General features: G+C 45.1%; 1 protein-coding gene across 4 annotated transcripts in view; it reads right to left on the bottom strand.

The window, feature by feature from the left end:
* LOC124018907 (voltage-dependent calcium channel subunit alpha-2/delta-3-like) overlaps window positions 1-25,561 on the bottom strand; it is an 85,616-nt gene that overhangs the window by 41,145 nt on the left and 18,910 nt on the right. For 3 of the 4 annotated variants that reach the window (XM_046334254.1, XM_046334238.1, XM_046334250.1), the window contains 9 exons: window positions 20,766-20,897; window positions 19,888-19,948; window positions 19,314-19,464; window positions 18,954-19,028; window positions 18,759-18,848; window positions 13,830-13,943; window positions 2,613-2,691; window positions 1,298-1,443; window positions 652-669 (listed from right to left, as the gene is read on the bottom strand). In XM_046334254.1, coding sequence (XP_046190210.1) covers window positions 652-669; window positions 1,298-1,443; window positions 2,613-2,691; window positions 13,830-13,943; window positions 18,759-18,848; window positions 18,954-19,028; window positions 19,314-19,464; window positions 19,888-19,948; window positions 20,766-20,897 — 866 coding nt within the window. The remainder of the gene's footprint in view (window positions 1-651; window positions 670-1,297; window positions 1,444-2,612; window positions 2,692-13,829; window positions 13,944-18,758; window positions 18,849-18,953; window positions 19,029-19,313; window positions 19,465-19,887; window positions 19,949-20,765; window positions 20,898-25,561) is intronic. The other variant, XM_046334245.1, reaches the window with a different exon arrangement.

The following is a 25,561-nucleotide window of genomic DNA, read 5'->3' as shown; positions in this document are numbered from 1 at the left end:
CGGGGTGAGATCTTGCGTGGAGCCCCAGATCGAGGGAGATTATCAGTGGTCTTGTATGTCTTCCATTTCCTAATAATTGCTCCCACAGTTGATTTCTTCAAACCAAGCTGCTTACCTATTGCAGATTCAGTCTTCCCAGCCTGGTGCAGGTCTACAATTTTGTTTCTGGTGTCCTTTGACAGCTCTTTGGTCTTGGCCATAGTGGAGTTTGGAGTGTGACTGTTTGAGGTTGTGGACAGGGTGTCTTTTATACTGATAGCAAGTTCAAACAGGTGCCATTAATACAGGTAACGAGTGAAGGACAGAGGAGCCTCTTAAAATAAGAAGTTACAGGTCTGTGAGAGCCATAAATCTTGCTTGTTTGTAGGTGACAAAATATTTATTTTCCACCATAATTTGCAAATAAATTCATTAGAAATCCTACAATGTGTTTTTCTGGATTTTGTTTTCTCATTTTGTCTGTCATAGTTGAAGTGTACCTATGATGAAAATTACAGGCGTCTCCCATCTTTTTAAGTGTGAGAACTTGCACAATTGGTGGCTGACTAAATACTTTTTTGCCCCACTGTATTTCACTAGCCGTGGCAATATGTTTCCCATGCCAATAAAGCCTTTACATTGAAATTTAACTGAGAGAGAGAAAGGCTTTACCTTGTGTGCCTGGGAGAGCTGCAGGAGACAGAAAAATGACATGAGGATTGACAGACAGACAGACAGTCGCTCACTCACTCGGTCAGACAGACAGACACTCAGTCAGACAGACAGTCAGTAAGTCAGATAGACAAAAAGACAGACAGACAGACAGACAGACAGACAGACAGACAGACAGACAGACAGACAGACAGACAGACAGACAGACAGACAGACAGACAGACAGACAGACAGACAGACAGACAGACAGACAGACAGACAGACAGACAGACAGACAGACAGACAGACAGCATATCATCATTCTGCACACAGAAGAGCAGAACAAGTCAAAATGGAAAATCCAGTCAAATGAATGAAGCTCATAATGAGGAATCCCTCGTGTAGCATGAAGAGGACTGATCGGAGAGGACACACACACACACACACACACACACACACACACACACACACACACACACACACACACACACACACACACACACACACACACACACACACACACACACACACACACACACACACACACACACACACACACACACACACACACACACACACACACACACACACACACACACACACACACACAAGCACACACACAGTAGATTATGTACACACATGTACACTCATGCCCTTTTCTACTCACTATGATACTCCCAGTGCTGTCCATGTAGGCCTCTGTCCAGACCGTGTCATGTTCATGATCGATGACTTTAGGACGACTCATAACATGAAGATACCTCATCACATTTTCCTGTACATCAGCCAGTGTGGAGATCTGACTGAAATACCCTGTGGCAACACACACAAGCACGCACGCACACACAGACACACACACAAACACACACGCACGTGCACATGCACACACAATGTATCACACTCGGGGTATTTCACTGTGAGTGTCAGAATAAAGTTAGAGTAGCTGGGCTGTGTAATCCCACAGTGATCACTTTTCCTGACTGTGACTTTGTAGCCATAAGCGGCAGGTGGCCAGGGGGAAAGTCTCTGACAGAAAGAGGGATTAGGCAGGTATGGCCCCTGAGCCCTGTGTCTCCACTAACACTCCATTCTGCACACATCAGCACAGCCAATCTACCCAACACACACTCACGCCCAAATATTATATCCTTCCTGTTTGGCCCTGTCCGGGGGTGTCCTCGGATGGAGCCACAGTGTCTCCTGACCCCTCCTGTCTCAGCCTCCAGTATTTATGCTGCAGTAGTTTATGTGTCGGGGGGCTAGGGTCAGTTTGTTATATCTGGAGTACTTCTCCTGTATCCTGTGTGAATTTAAGTATGCTCTCTCTAATTCTCTCTTTCTCTCTTTCTTTCTCTCTCTTGGAGGACCTGAGCCCTAGGACCATGCCCCAGGACTACCTGACATGATGACTCCTTGCTGTCCCCAGTCCACCTGGCCGTGCTGCTGCTCCAGTTTCAACTGTTCTGCCTGTGATTATTATTATTTGACCATGCTGATCATTTATGAACATTTGAACATCTTGGCCATGTTCTGTTACAATCTCCACCCGGCACAGCCAGAAGAGGACTGGCCGCCCCACATAGACTGGTTCCTCTCTAGGTTTCTTCCTAGGTTTTGGCCTTTCTTGGGAGTCTTTCCTAGCCACCGTGCTTCTACACCTGCACTGCTTGCTGTTTGGGGTTTTAGGTTGGGTTTCTGTACAGCACTTTGAGATATCAGCTGATGTACGAAGGGCTATATAAATACATTTGATTTGATATTCACACACAGCCAATCTACCCAACACACACTCACACATTCACACACAGACAATCTACCCAACACACACTCATACCCACACATTCACACACAGACAATCTACCCAACACACACTCATACCCACATATTCAACATACAATCACAGTAATAGTATACATGTGCTGTGTAGTGTATTTGGTACATAGTGTATGTGGTTATTATACCATTTTTAAGAAAAGACAAACCTTTATTAGCACAGGCCATCCATTTCATGTTATCAGCAAAGGCAGACTCTCGGCCAATCAGGTAAGGGAATATGCGCACCTATTTGAAGAAGAAAGGGACATCAGCCATTTACAGTGTGGTCATTTAAATAGAGAATACATAAACATGTGCAGTGATGGAATCACATGGTGCTCCATTTTCCTGAGAGGAGAGGAGTGGAGATGAGATGAGATAAGAGGGGGGTGGATGGATGTATAGACTACTACCAAAGAGGAGAGGAGTGGATATGAGAGGAGAGAATGGATGTATAGTCTACTTCCTCTGTCGTGGCCAAAAGTTTTGAGAATGACACAAATATAAATGTTCACAGTCAGCTGCCTCAGTTTGTATGATGGCAATTTGCATGTACTCCAGAATGTTATGAAGAGTGATCAGATGTATCGCAATTAATTGCAAAGTCTCTCTTTGCCATGCAAATGAACTGAATCCCCAAAAGTGAGCCACTGCATTTCAGCCTTGCAACAAAAGGACCAGCTGACATCATGTCAGTGATTCTCTCGTGAGTGATGACGAGGACAAGGCTGGAGATCACTCAGTCATGCTGATTGAGTTCGAATAACAGACTGGAAGCTTCAAAAGGAGGGTGGTGCTTGGAATCATTGTTCTTCCTCTGTCAACCATGGTTACCTGCAAGGAAACATGTGCCGTCATCATTGCTTTGCACAAAAAGGGCTTCACAGGCAAGGAAATTGCTGCCAGTAAGATTGCACCTAAATCAACCATCTATCGGATCATCAAGAACTTCAAGGAAAGCGGTTCAATTGTTGTGAAGAAGGCTTCAGAGTACCCAAGAAAGTCCAGCAATCGCCAGGACCGTCTCCTAAAGTTGATTCAGCATTGTGATTGGGGCACCACCAGTACAGAGCTTGCTTAGGAATGGCAGCAGGCAGGTGTGAGTGCATCTGCACGCACAGTGAGGCGAAGACTTTTGGATGATGGCCTGGTGTCTAGAAGGGCAGCAAAGAAGCCCCTTCTCTCCAGGAAAAACATCAGGGACAAACTGATATTCTGCAAAAGGTGCAGGGATTGGACTGCTGAGGACTGGGGTAAAGTAATTTTCTCTGATGAATCCCCTTTCCGATTGTTTGGGGCATCCGGAAAAAAGCTTGTCCGGAGAAAACAAGGTGAGTGCTACCATCAGTCTTGTGTCATGCCAACAGTAAAGCATCCTGAGACCATTCATGTGTGTGGTTGCAAAGGTCTTGAAAAACAAGGGTCAACACTGCAAATATTGACTCTTTGCATCAACTTCATGTAATTGTCAATAAAAGCATTTGACACTTATGAAATGCTTGCAATTATACTTCAGTATTCCATAGTAACATCTGACAAAAATATCTAAAGACACTGAAGCAGCAAATTAATATTTGTGTCATTCTCAACTGAAGAGAGGAGAGGAGATTAGAGGAGAGGAGGGTGGATGTATAATCTACTACCGAAGAGAGGAGAGGAGAGGAGAGGAGAGGAGAGGAGAGGAGAGGAGAGGAGAGGAGAGGAGAGGAGAGGAGAGGAGAGGAGAGGAGAGGAGAGGAGAGGAGAGGAGAGGAGAGGAGAGGAGAGGAGAGGAGAGGAGAGGAGGGGAGAGGACAGGAGAGGACAGGAGAGGACAGGAGAGGACAGGAGAGGAGAGGAGGGTGGATGTATAATCTACTACTGAAAGGAAATTAGAGGAGCGGAGAGGAGAGGAGAGGAGGGTGGATGTATAATCTACTACTGAAAGGAAATTAGAGGAGAGGAGAGGAGAGCAGGGTGGATGTATAATCTACTACCGAAGAGAGGAGAGGAGATGAGAGGAGATGAGAGGAGAGGAGGGTGGATGTATAATCTACTACCGAAGAGAGGAGAGGAGATGAGAGGAGAGGAGGGTGGATGTATAATCTACTACCGAATAGAGGAGATGAGATGAGAGGAGGGTGGATGTATAATCTACTACCGAAGAGAGGAGAGGAGATGAGAGGAGAGGAGGGTGGATGTATAATCTACTACTGAAAGGAAATTAGAGGAGAGGAGAGGAGGGTGGATGTATAATCTACTACCGAAGAGAGGAGAGGAGAGGAGGGTGGATGTATAATCTACTACCGAAGAGAGGAGAGGAGATGAGAGGAGAGGAGGGTGGATGTATAATCTACTACCGAAGAGAGGAGAGGAGAGCAGGGTGGATGTATAATCTACTACCGAAGAGAGGAGATGAGAGGAGATGAGAGGAGAGGAGGGTGGATGTATAATCTACTACCGAATAGAGGAGATGAGATGAGAGGAGGGTGGATGTATAATCTACTACCGAAGAGAGGAGAGGAGATGAGATGAGAGGAGGGTGGATGTATAATCTACTACCGAAGAGAGGAGAGGAGAGGAGGGAGGAGAGGAGAGGAGAGGAGAGGACAGGAGAGGACAGGAGAGGAGAGGAGGGTGGATGTATAATCTACTACTGAAAGGAAATTAGAGGAGCGGAGAGGAGAGGAGGGCGGATGTATAATCTACTACCGAAGAGAGGAGAGGAGATGAGAGGAGAGGAGGGTGGATGTATAATCTACTACTGAAAGGAAATTAGAGGAGAGGAGAGGAGGGGAGAGGAGAGGAGAGGAGGGTGGATGTATAATCTACTACTGAAAGGAAATTAGAGGAGAGGAGAGGAGGAGGGTGGATGTATAATCTACTACCGAAGAGAGGAGAGGAGATGAGAGGAGAGGAGGGTGTATGTATAATCTACTACCGAAGAGAGGAGAGGAGAGGAGAGGAGATGAGAGGAGAGGAGGGTGGATGTATAATCTACTACCGAATAGAGGAGATGAGATGAGAGGAGGGTGGATGTATAATATACTACCGAAGAGAGGAGAGGAGATGAGAGGAGGGTGGATATATAATCTACTACCAAACGGAAATTAGAGGAGTGGAGAGGAGGGGATGATGTATCGTCTACCACCAAAGAGAGGAGAGGTGGAGATGAGGAAAAAGGAAGGTAGAGGAGAGGAAAGTAGAGGAGAGAAGGGGGGATGTATAGTCTACCACTGAAGAGAGGAGAGGAGAGGGTGGATGTATGGACTACTACAGTACTGTTTGTGCCTCACAATGAAAGACCCAGCACTCAGTATAGCTCTCTGTCTTTCTTCTTTTCCTTGCTTTTCCTTTCCCTTCCCTTCATCTCTGCTCTTCTCTCTCCTCTCCTGCATCCTCTTCCCATTTTTATTATGTTTCCCTCCTCTTGCTCTCTTTCTTGCTCATCCACATGATCTGCATGTCTGCGCTTAATTAGATCTGTGTGTATAAACCAAGGTTGACAGCACGGAGAAACAAGAGACAGTTAGAATTTTCTCTGTGGCATCCGCCAGCCACGGCTCAGAGTGAACGGCTGCCAAATACTGCCCCTCCGGGTATGTGGGGGGATGGAGGTTACACTGCCAGATACTGCTCCTTTGTGCCGAGTCTGCCGACACACATGCTTGATAGGACTGGACAAAAGGGCCCCAAGGTGTTGTTTTTATTGCACTGTGAATAGTACAGCAGACCATTTAATTTCAATTGCATTTGTTTAACGTTTTCACCAAGTCGTTTGTCACAGTGTGGCATCCTGCCAGAAGGACCCTCCAATAGAGAGCCAGCCTGGGGCGACAGAAGCAGAGACTGAGAGGCAGAAGCAGGGAGAAGAGTATGTTGGTGCTATGAGGAGGAGAGGGACTCTAGTCCGTATGTAGTCAGTCTGGGGCAGAGGCAGAGGAAAGGCTGAGGATAGATACATGAGGAGAGAGGAGATCTACCATATGGAGAGATGGCATCGGGCAGTATAGATTAGCAACGCGCATGCCCCACCTTGGATCTGTCTTTTTCAGCCATCTACTTTCTGTGTCTGAATAGTGCCAAATCCACCTGTCACTTAAATCTCATTGGATTGATTGCTTTCATTTTACTAATGCAACTGTTTCAAACTCTTGCTTGTGCCTGTCCTTTTTTGACCGCGGAAATCAAATCAAATCAAACTGTATTTGTCACATGCGCCGAATACAACATGTGTAGACCTTACCGTGAAATGCGTACTTACAAGCCCTTAACCGACAGTGCAGTTCAAGAAGAGTTAAGAAAATATTTACCAGAAAAACGAAAGTAAAAAATATTAAAAAGTAACACAATAAAATAACAATAACGAGGCTATATACAGGGGGTACCGGTGCCGAGTCAGTGTGCAGGGGTACAGGTTAGTTGAGGTAATTTGTACATGTAGGTAGGGGGGAAGTGACTATGCATTGATAACAAACAGTGAGTAGCAGCAGTGTACAAAACAATGTAATTGTTCAGCAGTCTTATGGCTTGGGGGTAGAAGCTGTTATAGAGCCTTTTGGTCCTAGACTAGATTTTGGTGAGGAAAAACATCACCCAGATAGGCCAGTCGTGTGAGAAACTCGTCATCATGCAAGCGGTCAGAAGTGAAAATTATGGTCAGTAAAGACAACTTTAAGCTTGTCTCTCACTTTAAAAAAAACATGTCAATACTTTGCCCCTTGATAACCAGCGCACTTCTTTCTGTATGTTGTAAATGCGTTACGTGGTCACTGCCCATATCATTGCATAGCGCAGAAAATACACAAGAGTTCAGGGTCCTTGCTTTAACAAAGTTAACCATTTTCACTGTGGTGTCCAAAACGTCTTTCAAGCTGTCAGGCATTGCCTTGGCAGCAAGAGCCTCACGGTGAATGCTGCAGTGTACCCAAATGGCGTTGGGAGCAACTTCTTGCACACGCGTTACCACTCCGCTATGTCTCCCTGTCGTGGCTTTTGCGCCATCAGTACAGATACCAACATGAGCAGCAGCTACGTTTGGCTACATATGGACCGTTAGTGGAATTCCCACGAGAGTAACGGTTAATGTGATTGGATGTTAATTATTTTACTAGGCTACCTGTAATGCACTCTATGCGTAGTGGGTGCGGAGTCAGGCGCAGGAAGCAGAGGGTAAAAAACAATGTTTTATTCCGACGCAGGGATAATGGTCACGCCAAACACCAGGCGAAAGAACAAGACCGGCCCAAAACCAGGACCCAACCAGTCCGGAGAAAAACAAAGGAAATCGCACAACCACAAACATGAACAGAGGAAAAATAAGCCCGCACAAAGAGCAGGCGGGCCTTACCGGCTTAAATAGCCCAACTAAAACCTAAACAAGAAACAGGTGTAACCAATAAGACAAAACCAACAGAAAAGGGAAAAGGGATCGGTGGCAGCTAGTAGACCAGTGACAACGACCGCCGAGCACCGCCCGAACAGGAAGAGGAGACACCTTCGGTGGGAGTCGTGACACCACCTGTATTTGACATAGTTATTTCACTGAACACTAGCTGATTTAATTGTATTTTTGGCAGTGAAACGAGGCTAACCAGGCAAGGGAAACCTCACCCAAATGTATGGAAAATATAAATGAACTGTTTAGTATAAATACTGTAGTATTACTATAGCTAAACCATATATATAAATACTATATTATAGTACTATATTATAGTATTTACTGTAGTGTTTTGTGGGCATTACTGCAGTGTTTTTGTTTTATCTTTAGAAGTGGGAGCTTTCTCCTTGACAAAACCTATGGGACAATTACAAAAATATAACATTTTTCATAACCTGTAGGTAGGAACTGGAGTCTAAACAGATAGATGTTCTATAACCTGTAGGCCTGTGAGGAACACAATATGGTCTATACTTGATATGTAAGTTGATCATGGGTGGCACACAAATTGGGATATGGGGAGGGGAATGGATGGGGTATATATGCAACTTAAATACTGTAGTATTACTATAGTTAAACTATAGTGTTTTTGCAGACAGTGGACACTGTAGTGTTTTTGCTGACTAGTGTAGTATTTAGTATAGATTTTTGCGGATAATACTGTAGTATTCTACAGTACACTATGAAATGATATAGTAAGCACTACACATGATCGAGGGATACTGCAGTGTGGAGTTTAGTATTCTACAATATACTACAAAAGTATATAGTAAGCACTACATGATCAAGGGGCACTACATTGTGTAGTATAGCATACGACAAAATTCTATAGTTACAAGTACACATGATCAAGGGATACTACAGTGTGGAGTATAGTACAGAATTCTAGAAGTACATTCGTCTTCTATTGTAAACTGTAGTATTTTTGCATGTGGGGAGTCTGTTGCTTTAGCCAGGGAAGCCAATTGAAAGTGCACTCTGGGCATTTGTAAATTCAGATCATTGTCAGATTGTCCGTTTGTAAACTCAGAGCATTTCGCTCTGGGAGTGTTCAGAGTGCACACTGGATGCTCTGGCCAAGGAGTAGGGTGACTTGAGCATTCTGACCTTACAACAGCAGTCAAGCACCCAAGGTAACTGGCTGGCTACTTCCAGACACAAATGAGAGAACACCTCACTCTGACCATTTTACTCGCCCTAGCAGAGCTGGTTAAAAAGTTTTCATTTTATCCAGAGCAGTGGTGATTGTATATGTGCTGCTTGCATCAATTTAATTATGCATTTTTGCCGAAGTATACTTTATTACATTGGTCAACATTTTCTTAACATTTGTCATAATTAGTTAAAGCAATGAATTTGTATCCGCTCTCGTTGCATATTTTCCGCCATTTTCTTCAAATCTGAAAACGTTGTGAAGCCACGCCCATTTCCTGAAGAATTGCATTATGGGCTCTATAAGTACGGAAATGATGTCCACTGTGTATACTTCGTATTTTGGCGAATGTAGTACAACATCTGGGAACTTTTGGCATACTAACTCTATCCATACAATGACCAATAAGCATACTCTATACACAATTTATGTCAAAAACAGTGAGGTTAGTATGAGTATTCAAACACAGCTAATATCTTTCCATTGAATCTATGAACGCTAAAGCTTTGTTGGGAATTTAACGCACCGCCTCGACACATGTAAGAGAAGAAAGATAACTTTATTTTGATGGGTGTTTTTGTGGAATTGAGAAAAGTCATCATTTAATAAAGTTCAAATGTTTACACATTAGATGCGCTGAAATGAAAGCAACTTCCGAAAATGAACACTGATTATAGTGAAACTTTGATCTCACAAACAATGTAAAGTATGTTTAGGTAGGTGTAATCTAGAACCAAAGGTGTTGATTTTTTAAATCTGAGGGTATTCTGCTATTGACACTTGTTGAATTATGCAAGAGAACGTGACAACAGTAAATAATAAAGCCGTCTAGGCAGTGCAGGTGTAATAATGCAAATGAGGCACATACGTTTCTTAATTTTAACAAAATATTTAAAAAATACCTGTGACAATAAGAATATGAGTGGATTTTAAGAATATATATATATATATATATATATATATTTTAACAATAAATGTAATACCTGAATTCCCATCAAAAGCCCTGAACTCCATTAATTATTTGGCCGTGCCAGTAAAATGTTTTATGTGCTACAATTCAGTCAATATCTGATGGATTACAAAAATTCAACTGTCGCGTTTATTATAATTGTTTAAAAAAAATGTTTAACCATTTTGATTGTAGTAGAGGCAGGGAGAAGGCTGTGGATACGGAAGGAGGGAGGGGGCTCTAGAGCACAGATAACCAGCCTGGGGCAGTATAAGCAGAGAAGACAGGAGGAGAGAGGCTCTAGAGTACATCCAGTCCTCTTCCTCTAGCAAAGCACATGCAGGAGCAGAGTTCACTGTCTGCATGAGTGGCTGATTGAGCCAGACCAATCTGTTAAGGTGGATGGAGGTCAGACAGACAGATGCCACTGAACACCTGATGAGATTCCTCTCCTCACTTTCCTCTAAAGGATGGCTGGAAAGTCCATCCACAGTCCCTCCATTATGACAGTTTACGTCATCAATGTAGGCTTTACGAAATCTTGTATGTTGCAGTTAATTGTAGATTTACTGTGCTAAAAGCTGTAACTGAATAATAAGAACTACATCTTTCTCCAAACATCAAAAAGGAAAATCAAACAGCCATATAATATCCATGATTTTAAAATGGTACACTTGCAATGACTGCCTGGTATTGTGATGCAATCATTTTCATGGTATTTTGGAAAGTTCTTTCAACTGATGGTGGACTGCCATGGTAATGTAGAATATTCATTCAAATGATACTAACTAATGTGGCTTATACAAGGAAATACATTTTTTGTAATGTCAGTTGAGGTGACTCAACAAATCACATGGTTGTGACTAGAGGAAGTGCAGCTACGACCGGAAGTGCCTTTTCATAGCAGGTTAGGAGATAATTTTAGCTCCAAAAGGCCGTCCATACGAAGGACAATAATGATAAAAAATATTATTTTTTATAGTCAAGTGAACAGGATCGTTCACACAACGATTACTACAAAATGAATGGAGAACGATTTTATATATTTTATTTTTTCACCTATATTTAACCAGGTAAGCTAGTTGAGAACAAGTTCTCATTTACAACTGTAACCTGGCCAATATAAAGCAAAGCAGTGAGACACAAACAACACAGATTTACACATGGAATAAACAAGCGGTCAATAACACAATAGGAAAAAAACAGTCTATATACAGTGAGTGCAAATGGCGTGAGGAGGTAAGGCAATGAATAGGCCATAGTAGCGAAGTAATTACAATTTAGCAAATTAACACGAGTGATGGATGAGCAGATGGTGATGTACAAGTAGTGATACTGGTGTGCAAAAGAGCAGAAAAGTAAATAAAAACAATATGGGGATGAGGTAGGTAGATTTGGTGGGCTATTTACAGATGGACTATGTACAGCTGCAGCGATTGGTTAGCTGCTCAGATGGCTGATGCTTAAAGTTAGTGAGGGAGGTATAAGTCTCCAACGTCTGCTATAAAAAAAACATTAATTATTATTATTTATTTTTTTAAATAAATGTTATTTTTCTCCGCAATTCATTCCAGTCATTGACAGCAGAGAACTGGAAGGAAAGATGGCCAAAGGAGTTGTTGGCTTTGGGGATGACCAGTGAGATATACCTGCTGGAGCGCATGCTACGGGTGGGTGTTGTTAATGTGACCAGTGAGCTGAAATAAGGTGGGGCTTTACCTAGCAAAGACATACAGTGGGGCAAAAAAGTATTTAGTCAGCCACCAATTGTGCAAGTTCTCCCACTTAAAAAGATTAGAGAGGCCTGTAATTTTCATCATAGGTACACTTCAACTATGACAGACAAAATTAGAAAAAAAATCCAGAAAATCACATTGTAGGATTTTTAATGAATTTATTTGCAAATTATGGTGTAAAATGTCCGGCAAGTGTCTTCACTGACATTTTCAACCTCTCCCTGACCGAGTCTGTAATACCTACATGTTTTAAGCAGAACACCATAGTGCCCAAGGAAGTGAAGATAACCTGCCTAAAATGATTACCGCCTGTAGCATTCACGTTGGTAGCCATGAAGTGCTTGGAAAGAGTGGTCATGGCTCACAACAACAACATCATCCTGGATATCCTAGATCCACTCCAATTCGCATACCGCCCCAACAGATCCACAGATGACGCAATCTCAATCACATTCCACACTGCCCTTTCCCACCTGAACAAAAGGAACACCTATGTGAGAATGCTGTTAATTGACTACAGCTCTGTGTAGTCTACAAAGCTCATAACTAAGCTAAGGACCCTGGGACTAAACACCTCCCCTACAATTGGATCCTGGACTTCCTGACGGGCCAACCCCAGGGTAGGTAACAACATTTGCCACACTAATCCTCAACATAGGGGCTCCTCAGGGGTCTATGCTTAGTCCCCTCCTGTACTCCCAGTTCACCCACAACTGCATGGCCAAACATGACTCCAACACCATCAAGTTTGCTGATGACCCAACAGTGGTAGGCCTGATTACCGACAATGATGAGACAGCCTATAGGGAGGAGGTCAGAGACCTGGCAGGGTTGTGCTAGGACAACAACCTCTCCCTCAATGTGAGTAAGACAAAGGAGCTGATCGTGGACTACAGAAAAAGGCGGGAACAGGCTCCCAATAACATTGACGGGGCTGTAGTGGAACGGGTGGAGAGTTTCAAGTTCCTTGGTGTCCACATCACCAACAAACTATCATGGCCCCATCAAACCAACACAGTCGTGAAGAGGGCACGACAACACCTTTTCCCCCCCAGGAGACTGAAAAGCTTTGCCATGGGTCCCCAATTCCTCAAAGTTCTACAGCTGCACCATCGAGAGCATCCTACATCGCCTGATATGGCAACTGCTCATCTGACCGTAAAGCGCTACATTGGGTAGTGCGTACGGCCCAGTACATCACTGGGGCCAAGCTTCTTGCCATTCAGGACCAATATAATAGGCGCTGTCAAAGGAAACTCATAACATTGTCAGACTCCAGTCACCCAAGTCACAGACTGTTCTCTCTGCTACCGCAAGGTAAGCGGTACCGGAGCACCAAGTCTCGGACCAAAAGGCTCCTTAACAGCTTGTACCCCCAAGCCATAAGAATGCTGAACAATTAATAAAATGGCCACACGGACTATTTACATTGACACCCCCTCCCCTCCATTTGTATTGTACACTGCTACTTGCTGTTTATTATCAATGCATAGTCACTTTACCCCTACCTACATGAACAAATACCCCCCTCACATTGACTCGGTACCGGTTCCTCCTGTATATAGCCTCGTTATTATTTTGTGTTACTTTTATTATTATTTTTACTTAAGTTTATTTGGTAAATATTTTATTAACTCTTTCTTGAACTGCATTGTTGGTTAAGGACTTGTAAGTAAACATTTTGCAGAAATGTCTAAACCTGTTGTATTCAGCACGTGACAAATAAAGTTTGATTTGCACGCTGCCTATAAAATGGTGACAACTGAGCTGCACTTCATAACCTCTTGCCAAATATATGACCATATTAGAGAGACCTATTTCCCCAGATCCAATTTGGATGAATTCCCATATCTATTGGGTGAAATACCACACTGTGCAATCCCACCAGCAAGATTTGTGACCTGTTGCCACAAGAAAAGGGCAACCAGTGAAGAACAAACACCATTGTAAATACAACATATATTTATTTTCCCTTTTGTACTTTAACTATTTGCACATCATTACAACACTGTATATATAATATTTGAACTGTCTTTATTCTTTTGGAATTTTTGTGAGTGTAATGTTTACTGAGAGAGAGAGAGAGAGAGAGAGAGAGAGAGAGAGAGAGAGAGATCAATTTCTCACCTTTCTGTCTGGCCAGTTGAACTTGGCGAAAACATCGTCGTACATCTGTGTGGCCCCGTCAGTCACAAGCATGATGGCCTGGCTACACACACTGCCATGCCCAGTCTGGTTAAACTACAAATACACACACATTCAGGAAAACAGTTGAGATTTGTCTGGGACTGTGTTGCACTTCCATTGCAAAAATACAGGCTCGTGAATTGACTATAGTTCTAGGCATATTTTGGTTAATTGAAGTTCAGATGATTAATTTATATAAATATACAGACAATTATCGACTAGATTATTTAAAACATTTCTAATAAGGACACTCATTGAATTGAACAAGATCTCCACCATCAGGAGAAAATGATGACCACTTTTGCACCATTATTCAGAGGGCCACCCACCAAAAATGTCTTGTTCCGTGACCCAACAACAGCAGTGTAAAATTTCAGCAACAGTTTGTAGATAATGTTATGAACATGAATACGGTGTGATTAAAAACTTGAAGTGGCACATTATGTATCTTTGAAATCACAGAGCATCTTGGAAATTGCCCTAGCAACGTTCCGACGTTGTTTCACCTTCGTTACTTTTTTTGCACACTGGCGCACAGAACTATTTGTGTGTTTGTCCGCATCAGCTCAAGCAACACGTGTTACTGTCATTGATCCAGATGAACCCCGAAATGAGAATGTTTTAACCAGGTACAGGACAGTGTGAAGACATTTTTTGGCAGCTGTATAGAGAGCAATAGTAATGTCGTCCTCTTGTAGGCCCTGACATCACCTGTCATGTGTGCTCCCTCTCGGCCTCTAGGTCACCAGGCTGCTCGTCTATGGCGCACACCTGTCATGTGTGCTCCCTCTCGGCCTCTAGGTCACCAGGCTGCTCGTCTATGGCGCACACCTGTCATGTGTGCTCCCTCTCGGCCTCTAGGTCACCAGGCTGCTCGTCTATGGCGCACACCTGTCATGTGTGCTCCCTCTCGGCCTCTAGGTCACCAGGCTGCTCGTCTATGGCGCACACCTGTCATGTGTGCTCCCTCTCTGCCTCTAGGTCACCAGGCTGCTCGTCTATGGCGCACACCTGTCATGTGTGCTCCCTCTCGGCCTCTAGGTCACCAGGCTGCTCGTCTATGGCGCACACCTGTCATGTGTGCTCCCTCTCGGCCTCTAGGTCACCAGGCTGCTCGTCTATGGCGCACACCTGGCATGTGTGCTCCCTCTCGGCCTCTAGGTCACCAGGCTGCTCGTCTATGGCGCACACCTGTCACCAGCGATACACGCATTTGCCTGGACTCCATCACCTCCTTGATTACCTGTCCTTTATGTCACTCCCTTTGGTTTCTTCTCCAGTTGTCATTGTTTCAGGTCGGTGCGCTGTTTGTGTTTTCCTGTTTTGTTCATTATTCATTAAATGTATTCACTCCCTGAACTTGCTTCCCGACTCTCAGCGTACATCGTTACACCACCATGGTTCATTGGCCAAATGATGGGGAAATGAATGGTGTTTTTGGATAAATGCTGAAAACAAGGTCTGCGGTAAACACAGGTTTAGGAGATCGTATACGTTATGTTCTATGAGATAAAGATTATCAGCTAAAGTGCATTTTTGTGAATTTTGAAGCATTTGTCATAAAAAACTAAGGCTTCATAATTCATAAAGGTCATTTTAACTGACTGGTATTACCTCCATAGAACAAAACGTATCAGATCTCCTAAGTGTGTATTAACCTCTGACCTTATTTTTGCCGTTTATCCCAAATCCCTATTCTTTCCCCATTTAATATCCCCCCTGGGGATGACTGTACGAACCAGACTTAACTAATTTAGGACTACAAGGGTTTTAGGACTACAAGCTGGCGAGCTCTATTAAGCTTAGAGGGGCCATTGCTGCTCTTGCCTACTAGCGAAACTAAAGACAGCATAACGTTTGCTAGCTAACACAGCTCTCAAAACAAGAATGGTCCAGACACCTAAATAAAGCGCTGTTCTGCCATCTGAGAAAAATATATTTTGCATGTTTCTGCAAGGATGTACAACGGAACTTGTGTAAAAATTGTAACCGAGATGTAACATGGCAACCTCATAATGTTGAGAGGAGAAATGATCAAAAATGTGCTATGATTTCAAATCGTACCTTTGGTTTATAATATTTAACTAATGTGCAGCTTTTACAAGGTTTGAATGACACAGTGTTTATATTCATAAAATCATCTATTAAGATGTTGAATTTTGCAGTTTTGTTTACTGGGTCACGGAATGCCTTTTCAGAAGCCTTTTTTTTGTGGATGGCCTTGGACCACATGGTCTTCATGACAGCCGGCTGACTATCTTCAAAAACGAGCACCATTTATCCACGGGGCATGTTCATCCGTCCTCTAATCCTATCCCATCTCTGTCTTTGAGGCCTGGGCTAACTCTTGAGACAGACCTGGGTTCATATACAATTTGAAATAATTTCAAATCCTGGGCTTGAGTTTGCATGAGACAATGGAAGCAATATAATAGTCATACGAAATAAAAACCCTGCCCATTTGGCACTCCAGGCAGGCTAAAGCAAATGCTAAAGATTTCAAATAGTATTTGAACCCAAGTCCACTTTGAAACTCAGCTGCCTGTCACCTCTGCCCTGGGCCATGCCTGTAATATCTGTTTTCGTTGCTGATGTCTGATGATGTCCGATACTGGCGTCCCATCAGGGACTAAAACACAGATAATCTCTTTGTAAATAAACTGGGAAGTGCAGCCCACATTAATCTGATGGCAGAAGATGCATGGTGGTAATTAAATAGCTTATTGACCCGTGACAGAGGGAATGTGGAGAAATGGAGCTTTGTGGAGTGAGCACCATTATTGCCGTCTAAAAGCCTCTGAGCTGAGCATGGCTCTGCTCCCAAAACACACGGGCAGCAGCGTTTTATAAGAGTGTGTGTGGAGACAGACATACATACACACACAGGATTACAATACCGCACGGACTGTCTCTCTTGACACACACTCATCCCTCACACATGCATGCACAGTGGTCTCCACACACACTGCAGATTATCACAAGTTGACCTTGCTAAGAGCATCCCTTAAAGCTAAAGAGTTACTGTAGATATGTCAAAGAGACCAATATAAACACAGCATATGGAGCAAATGATTTAAATGTATTTTGTCAACAATATGGTCAATGCTAAAAGAGCAGGTTTAGAGCTAGGCAGGTTTGTCAGAGGCAGAGAACTGTAAATAAGGCAGCATTGGATCAAACTAACAGCATTGAAAGCCTGTCCACCACAGTGAACTACACAGAAAATGAAATAATGTTTAGAACAGATTCAGGGTAGAATACATGATATCATGGTAGGATTTGAGTTTTGACAAATGTGGAGATGATGGGAACATGTGGTGATCAGTATTATGGTCAAGGTGTGTTTTTGATCAGACCACAGTGCTGCTTCTAGCAGAGACACACACAAACACCTCCAGGCAACCCTAGTCTTGATACACCACTAGTCAATTGCTTTCTACCTTCGATCTGCTCTGCTAAGGGATAGTATAGAGAATAAAATGGCCGTAGCCTAGTTAGAATCCATCCCGTCCATTCACCAAGGTGGTAGCCTAGCCTAGAGTAGCTGTCATGTTTTGTCTTATATTGTCTTGTCATTTTGCTTTTCCTTCTGTTCGTTTTCCCCCTGCTGGTCTTTTTAGGTTCGTTCCCTTTTTTCTCTCTCCCTCTCTCTCTCTTCTCTCTATCGTTCCGTTCCTGCTCCCAGCTGTTCCTATTCCCCTAATCAATCATTTAGTCTTCCCACACCTGTTCCCTATCTTTTCCCCTGATTAGAGTCCCTATTTCTCCCCTTGTTTTCCGTTTCTGTCCTGTCGGATCCTTGTATACTGTTCACCGTGCTGTGTCTTTGTATCGCCCTGTCGTGTCGTGTTTCCCTCAGATGCTGCGTGGTGAGCAGGTGTCTGAGTCTGCTACGGTCAAGTGCCTTCCCGAGGCAACCTGCAGTTCATTATCGAGTCTCCAGTCAGTTCTCGTGATTACGAGTGAAATTGTTTCTTATGCTTTATTTACCGCTCCGATTTGTCTAGGAGTATTGCTATTTCCTTAAACTGGATTAAAGACTCTGTTTTCGCCAAGTCGCTTTTGGGTCCTCATTCACCTGCATAACAGTAGCAATGTATTTCACACTCAGCCTATTTGCCGCCTGATTACCATATTCATTGCACTAGATTGAATTAATCAGACAAATGCAGACGTTGAAGCCGTGCTCCCAGGGCCCGGTGCAGAGCGGTGCGACAGACCGCTAGCCTGAAAACAGAGAGATAAGACCAGGAGCCTCTACCTTTTATCTCCACCGGCGTTGTGTTCCGATCATCCTCCTTATTAATCAGTACTGTTAATTACAACCATTAATCATCCTTCAGAATAGATGTGCCTGTGCTTGCAGGGCGGAATGGGGGACAGCAGGGACAGCAGGGACAGCAGGGACAGCAGGGACAGCAGGGACAGCAGGGACAGCAGGGACAGCAGGAGAAGAGTTTCAAACGGTAGACGGGGAAGAGAAGTGCTATATTCAGAGCTTGAGAATAAGGATGTACGCCTTACTGATGCTGCTCCGTTTAAATCACTCAATTAGGTTGGGAAGTGAAAACTACTGTGCCTGAACTAATTGCCTTTCTACTCTAACTTCTCTGGCATGGATCCAAGTGTGTTTACGTATTTGTTGTTCAATCATGTAAAAAGTCATTCTGGAATTAAACCAAAGTCTGAGACACATATGAGAACCAATTTTTGTTTAAAGTTGTGTGTTTCATTTGGTCTCTGCTCTAGTATGTGATATGGATACACAGGCGCAGTACATATAATTACTGTATATTAGTCTGTGCAATATCTGTGTTGAACGGATGAATGGATGAATTCAGGGGGTTTAAAGCCAGAGGCTGAACTTACATCACTTAGAATGGTGAATGCTTCGGTAAGAGCATCACCCAGCAGACCAATCCCTTTGGCAAACAGCTTGTCCAGATGTTCTCTAAAATGCTAACAGGAAAGAGGTAAACATACAGTATGATTTGAGTGATAATCAAACACATTCCCTCTGATATGATCTACATACAATTATGTGTGTGTTAGTGAGGAACTTACAGCTTTATTGTTTCTGTCTGCTCGTACCAGTGTACCATTCAGACAAGGCTCCACATAGTGAATCTCTTGATTGTACTGTGAACAGACATATGGAGAGGGTTAGCTCTGAGTGGAATATCACGATAAGAGTGGACACACACACACATTCTAGACATACCTATTCATTTTCTAGATATGTTTTTAGATATGAGGTAGGATAATCATAAACACGGTATAGAAAAACTAGCAGCAGAAACCCCATGTAAACAGAGAAGCTAAAATGCTACGGGTGATATATTAAGCAGACCCCCCCTCAACACACACAACCCACTCCAGCACACACACACACATACACACACACAGAGGTTCAATCAGACTGACAGCGATGATGTTGAAGAAGTCGTCGTCTCCCAGTGTGTCCAGTATAGAGGAGACTGTCTGTCTGGCGATGGTCAGTCTCAGGCCCTTCATACTGCCACTCACATCTACTAGAATCACCACGTCTTTAGGAGATGTCGCTGCCTGGATGTACCTGACCATGAAAGGATGACACAAGTATACACACACTAATCAGAATGTCAGTTCTATCTATCTATCTATCTATCTATCTATCTATCTATCTATCTATCTATCTATCTATCTATCTATCTATCTATCTATCTATCTATCTATCTATCTATCTATCTATCTATTTACTGGGGGTATATAGTGTGGCATAACAACACAAAACATGCTGCCCAACCTTGGACTGCAATGCAGCAAACACTGACTGGAATCAATGCAGCGCTAAAGCAACACACAACACATGAACAAAATCCACGACAGGGATCAAGATTTTGCCATAATGTACGCTGCACGCTGCACAAACAAGTAAAGCATGATATTGTAGGCTACACAGCAAGAGGAAAAATAGTTTCCTCATTGGCTAACGCTGACCTATTGTGAAAAAGCATACCATTTCCTGTTCCTGCAGTCAAAGGCGATGACTCCGTGTTCGTCTGGATGCCATTTGACCCCTGGAACCATGAGGAGAAAGACACTTAGCTAGATACACATCGCATTACGTTACAGAGTCATACAGAGTGTAAAGACATTCCGGAGCCAACTACAGACTACAAAATGTCTTTAGAAATGGGGGTTCAAAACGCAGGTCTGTCTTTCCTTGCTATGTGTGTCTCAATAGAAATTGAGAGGAGAGTGGAGTCTAATGATGCCACATCCGTGAAGGGCACAGTGCTACGTTACATGTCCTACACACTAACAATACACTAGTCTCATTGGAACTAATGCATAACATTATCCACACACAGTGGGTGACTTTAAATGATATGACTGCAATGTGAAGGGAATTCGATGAAGGGCATTATATATGAAATAACACTTTCTGTATCACCTCTCATTTCCCATATATGTATCTGTGGTGTTATAGTACTGCAGTCAGCATGGTCACTGTCTGACGATCACTGTCTGACGATCACTGTCTGACGATCACTGTCGGTGCTCTAATGAACCCTTAGCTCTGCCTTAGCTCTGGACTGTGTTGCAGTGTGCTGCTGGCATCCTCTCTGATGGTCTGTAAAATTACAACATTAGCTAAATCACCCTTTGAGTGATTCCATTTCATTTTCTCCCATTTCTTACAGTGACTGCTTCCTGCGGTTTGCCCCTCCCCCACTCTCCCCACACAAGCACGCACACACACACACACACACACACACACACACACACACACACACACACACACACACACACACACACACACACACACACACACACACACACACACACACACACACACACACACACACACACACACACACACACACAACTCACCGGGATACTGCCTAAAGAAGCCCTTGGCACTGCCAAAGTACTGCCATATCAGGGACGGATCTTTTTCAAAGTTATCCACAAACACTTTATTCAAGGCCTCTGACCAATACACCCCATTCACTATGGCAGGATCTGAGAGAGAGAGAGAGAGAGAGAGAGAGAGAGAGAGAGAGAGAGAGAGAGAGAGAGAGAGAGAGAGAGAGAGAGAGAGAGAGAGAGAGAGAGCGAGAGAGAGAGAGAGAGAGACTGTTCATTTTTTATTGTTTATTTCACTTGCTTTGGCAATGTCAACATGTGTTTCCCATGCCAATAAATCCCCTTAAATTGAATTGAATTGAATTGAGAGAGATAGAGAGAGACAGACAGGGAAATAGAGAGGACATTCTTTTGGCAATGTTAACATATGTTTCCCATGCCAATAAATCCCCTTAAATTGAATTGAATTGAGAGAGAGAGATAGAGAGAGACAGACAGAGAAATAGAGAGGACATTGTTTTGGCAATGGTAACATATGTTTCCCATGCCAATAAAGCCCACTGAATTGAATTGAATAGAGGGGGAGGAGGGAGGGGAGAGAGACAGAGAGAGGGACCATGTGAGAGAGAGAACACCAAATTTAGACTCTGCAGCAGAATTCTGCAAAAAATATCCTCTGTGTACAACGTAAAACACCAAATAATGCATGCAGAGCATTTAGGCAGATACCTGGTAATGATCAAAATCCAGAAAAGAGCCTCTAAATTCTACAACCACCTAAAAGGAAGAGATTCCCAAACCTTCCATAACAAAGACATCACATACAGAGAAATGAACCTGGAGAAGAGTCCCCTGAGCAAGCTGGTCCTGGGGCTCTGTTCACAAACACAAACACACCCCACAGTGCCCCAGGACAGCAATACAATTAGACCCAACCAAGTCATGAGAAAACAAAAAGATAATTACTTGAACCATTGGAAAGAATTTACACAACAAAAAAAACAGCAGAATACCTGACCACTGTGACTGAACCAAAAAAAATGAAATATTTGACTATTTACAGACTCAGTGAGCAAAGCCTTGCTATTGACAAAGGCCGCCGAAGGCAGACCTGGCTCTAAAGAGAAGACAGGCTATGTGCCCACTGCCCACAAAATGAGGTGGAAACTGAGCTGCTCTTCCTAACCTCCTGCCAAATTAGAGACACATATTTCTCTCAGATTACATAGACCCATAAAGAATTCGAAAACAACTCCCATATCTATTGAATACCACAGTGTGTAATCACAGCATGATTTGTGACCTGTTGCCACAAGAAAAGAGCAACCAGTGAAGAACAAACACCATTGTAAATACAAAGTATATTTGTTGATTTATTCTCCCTTATGTACTTTAACCATTTGTACATCGTTACAACACTGTATATAGACATAATAGGACATTTGAAATGTATTTTTTGTTTTGGATCTTTTGTGAGTGTAATGTTTATTGTTAATTGTTTTGTTTATTTCACAATAAAGCCCCTTAAATTGAAATTGAAATTGAGATTCCAAAAGGGTTCTTCGGGCTGTCCCCATAGGAAAACCCTTTTTGGTTCTAGATAGAACCCATTCTACAGAGGGTTCTACATAGAACCCAAAAGTGTTCTACCTGCAATTAAAAAGGGTTCTTCAAAGGATTCCCATATGGGGACAGCAGAAGAACCCTTTAAGGTTCTAGATAACACCATTTTTTCTAAGAGTGTAATAACAAAGGTAATAATGGTCATAATCTCCATTAACACTGAACACAGGAGTGCTGGACCGTTGACCTTTGACCTTTATTGACCCCTCTGGTGGAGGGACAAACAGTGTGACTAAATAATGCCCTCCCATCCTTCTGCTGCATGGTCTCCACACACATGCGTACGCGCACACACACACACTGAGGCTCTCAGATAGCCTTCCATTGTGCAGAGAACAGAGAGGGGTGGGGTGCACTGAGGAGGCCATTATAGACAGACAAAAGAGACCCAGGGCTACACAGAGACAGGTGACACAATGAGCTAGAAAACAAATAACAGCTGAGCATTAAGTCACTGCAAGAGACACAACCCCATCCCTTCTTTTCTCCTCTCCTCACCCTTCCCTCTTCTCCTCACTCACTCCATTGTCTTTGAAAGGCATGTAGTGTGACTGCTCTCTCTATCTTTGGGCCATTATGGATCCCTTCTCATTTTCTACTCCTATCTCCACCCCCTTCCACCCTCTACCCCCTCCCTCTACCTCCGCCCTCTACCCCCGCCCTCTACCTCCGCCCTCTACCCCGCTCTCTACCCCCTCCCTCTAACCCCTCCCTCTACCCTCCGCCCTCTACCTGGCAAAGTGGGTGGGGTTATATCCTTCCTGTTTGGCCCTGTCCGGGGGTGTCCTCGGATGGGGCCACAGTGTCTCCTGACCCCTCCTGTCTCAGCCTCCAGTATTTATGCTGCAGTAGTTTATGTGTCGGGGGGCTAGGGTCAGTTTGTTATATCTGGAGTACTTTTCCTGTCCTATTCGGTGTCCTGTGTGAATCTAAGTGTGCGTTCTCTAATTCTCTCCTTCTATCTTTCTTTCTCTCTCTCGGAGGACCTGAGCCCTAGGACCATGCCCCAGGACTACCTGACATGATGACTCCTTGGTGTCCCCAGTCCACCTGGCCGTGCTGCTGCTCCAGTTTCAACTGTTCTGCCTTATTATTATTCGACCATGCTGGTCATTTATGAACATTTTAACATCTTGGCCATGTTCTGTTATAATCTCCAACCGGCACAGCCAGAAGAGGACTGGCCACCCCACATAGCCTGGTTCCTCTCTAGGTTTCTTCTGAGGTTTTGGCCTTTCTAGGGAGTTTTTCCTAGCCACCGTGCTTCTACACCTGCAGTGCTTGCTGTTTGGGGTTTTAGGCTGGGTTTCTGTGCAGCACTTTCAGATATCAGCTGATGTACGAAGGGCTATATAAATACATTTGATATGATTTGATTTTGATTTGATTTGATTTACCTCCGCCCTCTACCTACCTCCGCCCTCTATCTCCGCCCTCTACCCACCTCCCTCTACCCCCTCCCTCTACCTACCTCCCTCTACCCCCCGCTCTCTACCCACCGCACTCTACCCACGCCCTCTACCTCCGCCCTCTACCCCTGCTCTCTTCCCACCTCCCTCTACCACCGCTCTCTACCCCCGCCCTCTACCCACCTCCCTCTACCCCCGCTCTCTACCCCCGCTCTCTACCCACCTCCCTCTACCTCCAACCCTCTACCTCCGCCCTCTATCTCCGCCCTCTACCCACCTCCCTCTACCCCCTCCCTCTACCTACCTCCCTCTACCCCCGCTCTCTACCCACCGCCCTCTACCCACGCCCTCTACCTCCGCCCTCTACCCCGCGCTCTCTAGCCACCTTCCTCTACCTCTGCCCTCTACCCCAGCGCTCTACCCACCTTCCTCTACCCCTGCTCTCTTCCCACCTCCCTCTACCCCCGCTCTCTACCCCCGCCGTCTACCCACCTCCCTCTACCCCCGATCTCTACCCACCTCCCTCTACTCCCGCCCTCTACCCTCGCCCTCCACCCACCTCCCTCTAACCCCGCCCTCTACCCCCACCCTCTACCTTTGCCCTCTACCCCCGCCCTCTAACTCCGCCCTCTACCCCCGCTCTCTACCCCCTCCCTCTAACCCCTCCCTCTACCCACCTCCCTCTACCCCCGCTCTCTACCCACCAACCTCTACCCCCCGCCCTCTACCTCCGCCCTCGACCCCCGCTCTCTACCTCCGCCCTCTACCCGCGCTCTCTACCCTCCTCCCTCTACCTCCAACTCTATCTCCGCCCTCTACCCACACCTCCCTCTACCTCCTCCCCTCTACCTACCTCCCTCTACCCCCCGCTCTCTACCCACCGCCCTCTACCTCTGCCCTCTACCCCCGCTCTCTACCCACCTCCCTCTACCTCCGCCCTCTACCCCGCTCTCTACCCACCTCCCTCTACCTCTGCCCTCTACCCCCGCTCTCTACCCACCTCCCTCTACCCCCGCCCTCTACCCACCTCCCTCTACCCCCGCCCTCTACCCCAGCGCTCTACCCACCTTCCTCTTCCCCTGCTCTCTTCCCACCTCCCTCTACCCCCGCTTTCTACCACCGCTCTCTACCCACCTCCCTCTACTCCCGTTCTCTACCCCCGCTCTCTACCCACCTCCTTCTACTCCAGCCCTCTACCCCCGCCCTCTACCCACCTCTCTCTACCCCCACCCTCTACCCACCTCCCTCTACCCCCACCTCTAACCCCCTCTCTACCTCCGCCCTCTACCCACCCCCGCCCTCTACCCCTGCCCTCTACCCACCTCCCTCTACCCCCACCCTCTACCTCCGCTCTCTACCCCCGCTCTCTACCCCCGCTCTCTACCCACCTCCCTCTCCCCCGCCCTCTACCCCTGCCCTCTACCCTCCGCCTTCTACCCCCGCCCTCTACCCACCTCCCTCTACCCCCGCTCTCTACTACCCCCGCTCTCTACCCACCTCCCTCCTCCCCCGCCCTCTACCCATTTCCCTCTACCTCCGCCGTCTACCTCCGCCCTCTATCTCCGCCCTCTACCTCCGCCCTCTACCCCCGCCCTCTACCCACCTCCATCTACCCCTGCTCTCTACCCACCTCCCTCTACCCCCGCTCTCTACCCCCGCTCTTTACCCACCTCTCTCTACCCCCACCCTCTACCTCCGCCCTCTACACCCTCCCTCTTACCCCCTCCCCCTACCCACCTCCCTCTACCCCCGCTCTCTACCCACCTCCCTCTACCTCTGCCCTCTACC

Source organism: Oncorhynchus gorbuscha, linkage group LG03, assembly GCF_021184085.1.
Source record: "Oncorhynchus gorbuscha isolate QuinsamMale2020 ecotype Even-year linkage group LG03, OgorEven_v1.0, whole genome shotgun sequence".
NCBI classification, from domain to species: Eukaryota; Metazoa; Chordata; class Actinopteri; order Salmoniformes; family Salmonidae; genus Oncorhynchus; species Oncorhynchus gorbuscha.
Note: the sequence above shows the minus strand (reverse complement) of the source record. Positions and strands in the feature narration are given on the sequence as shown.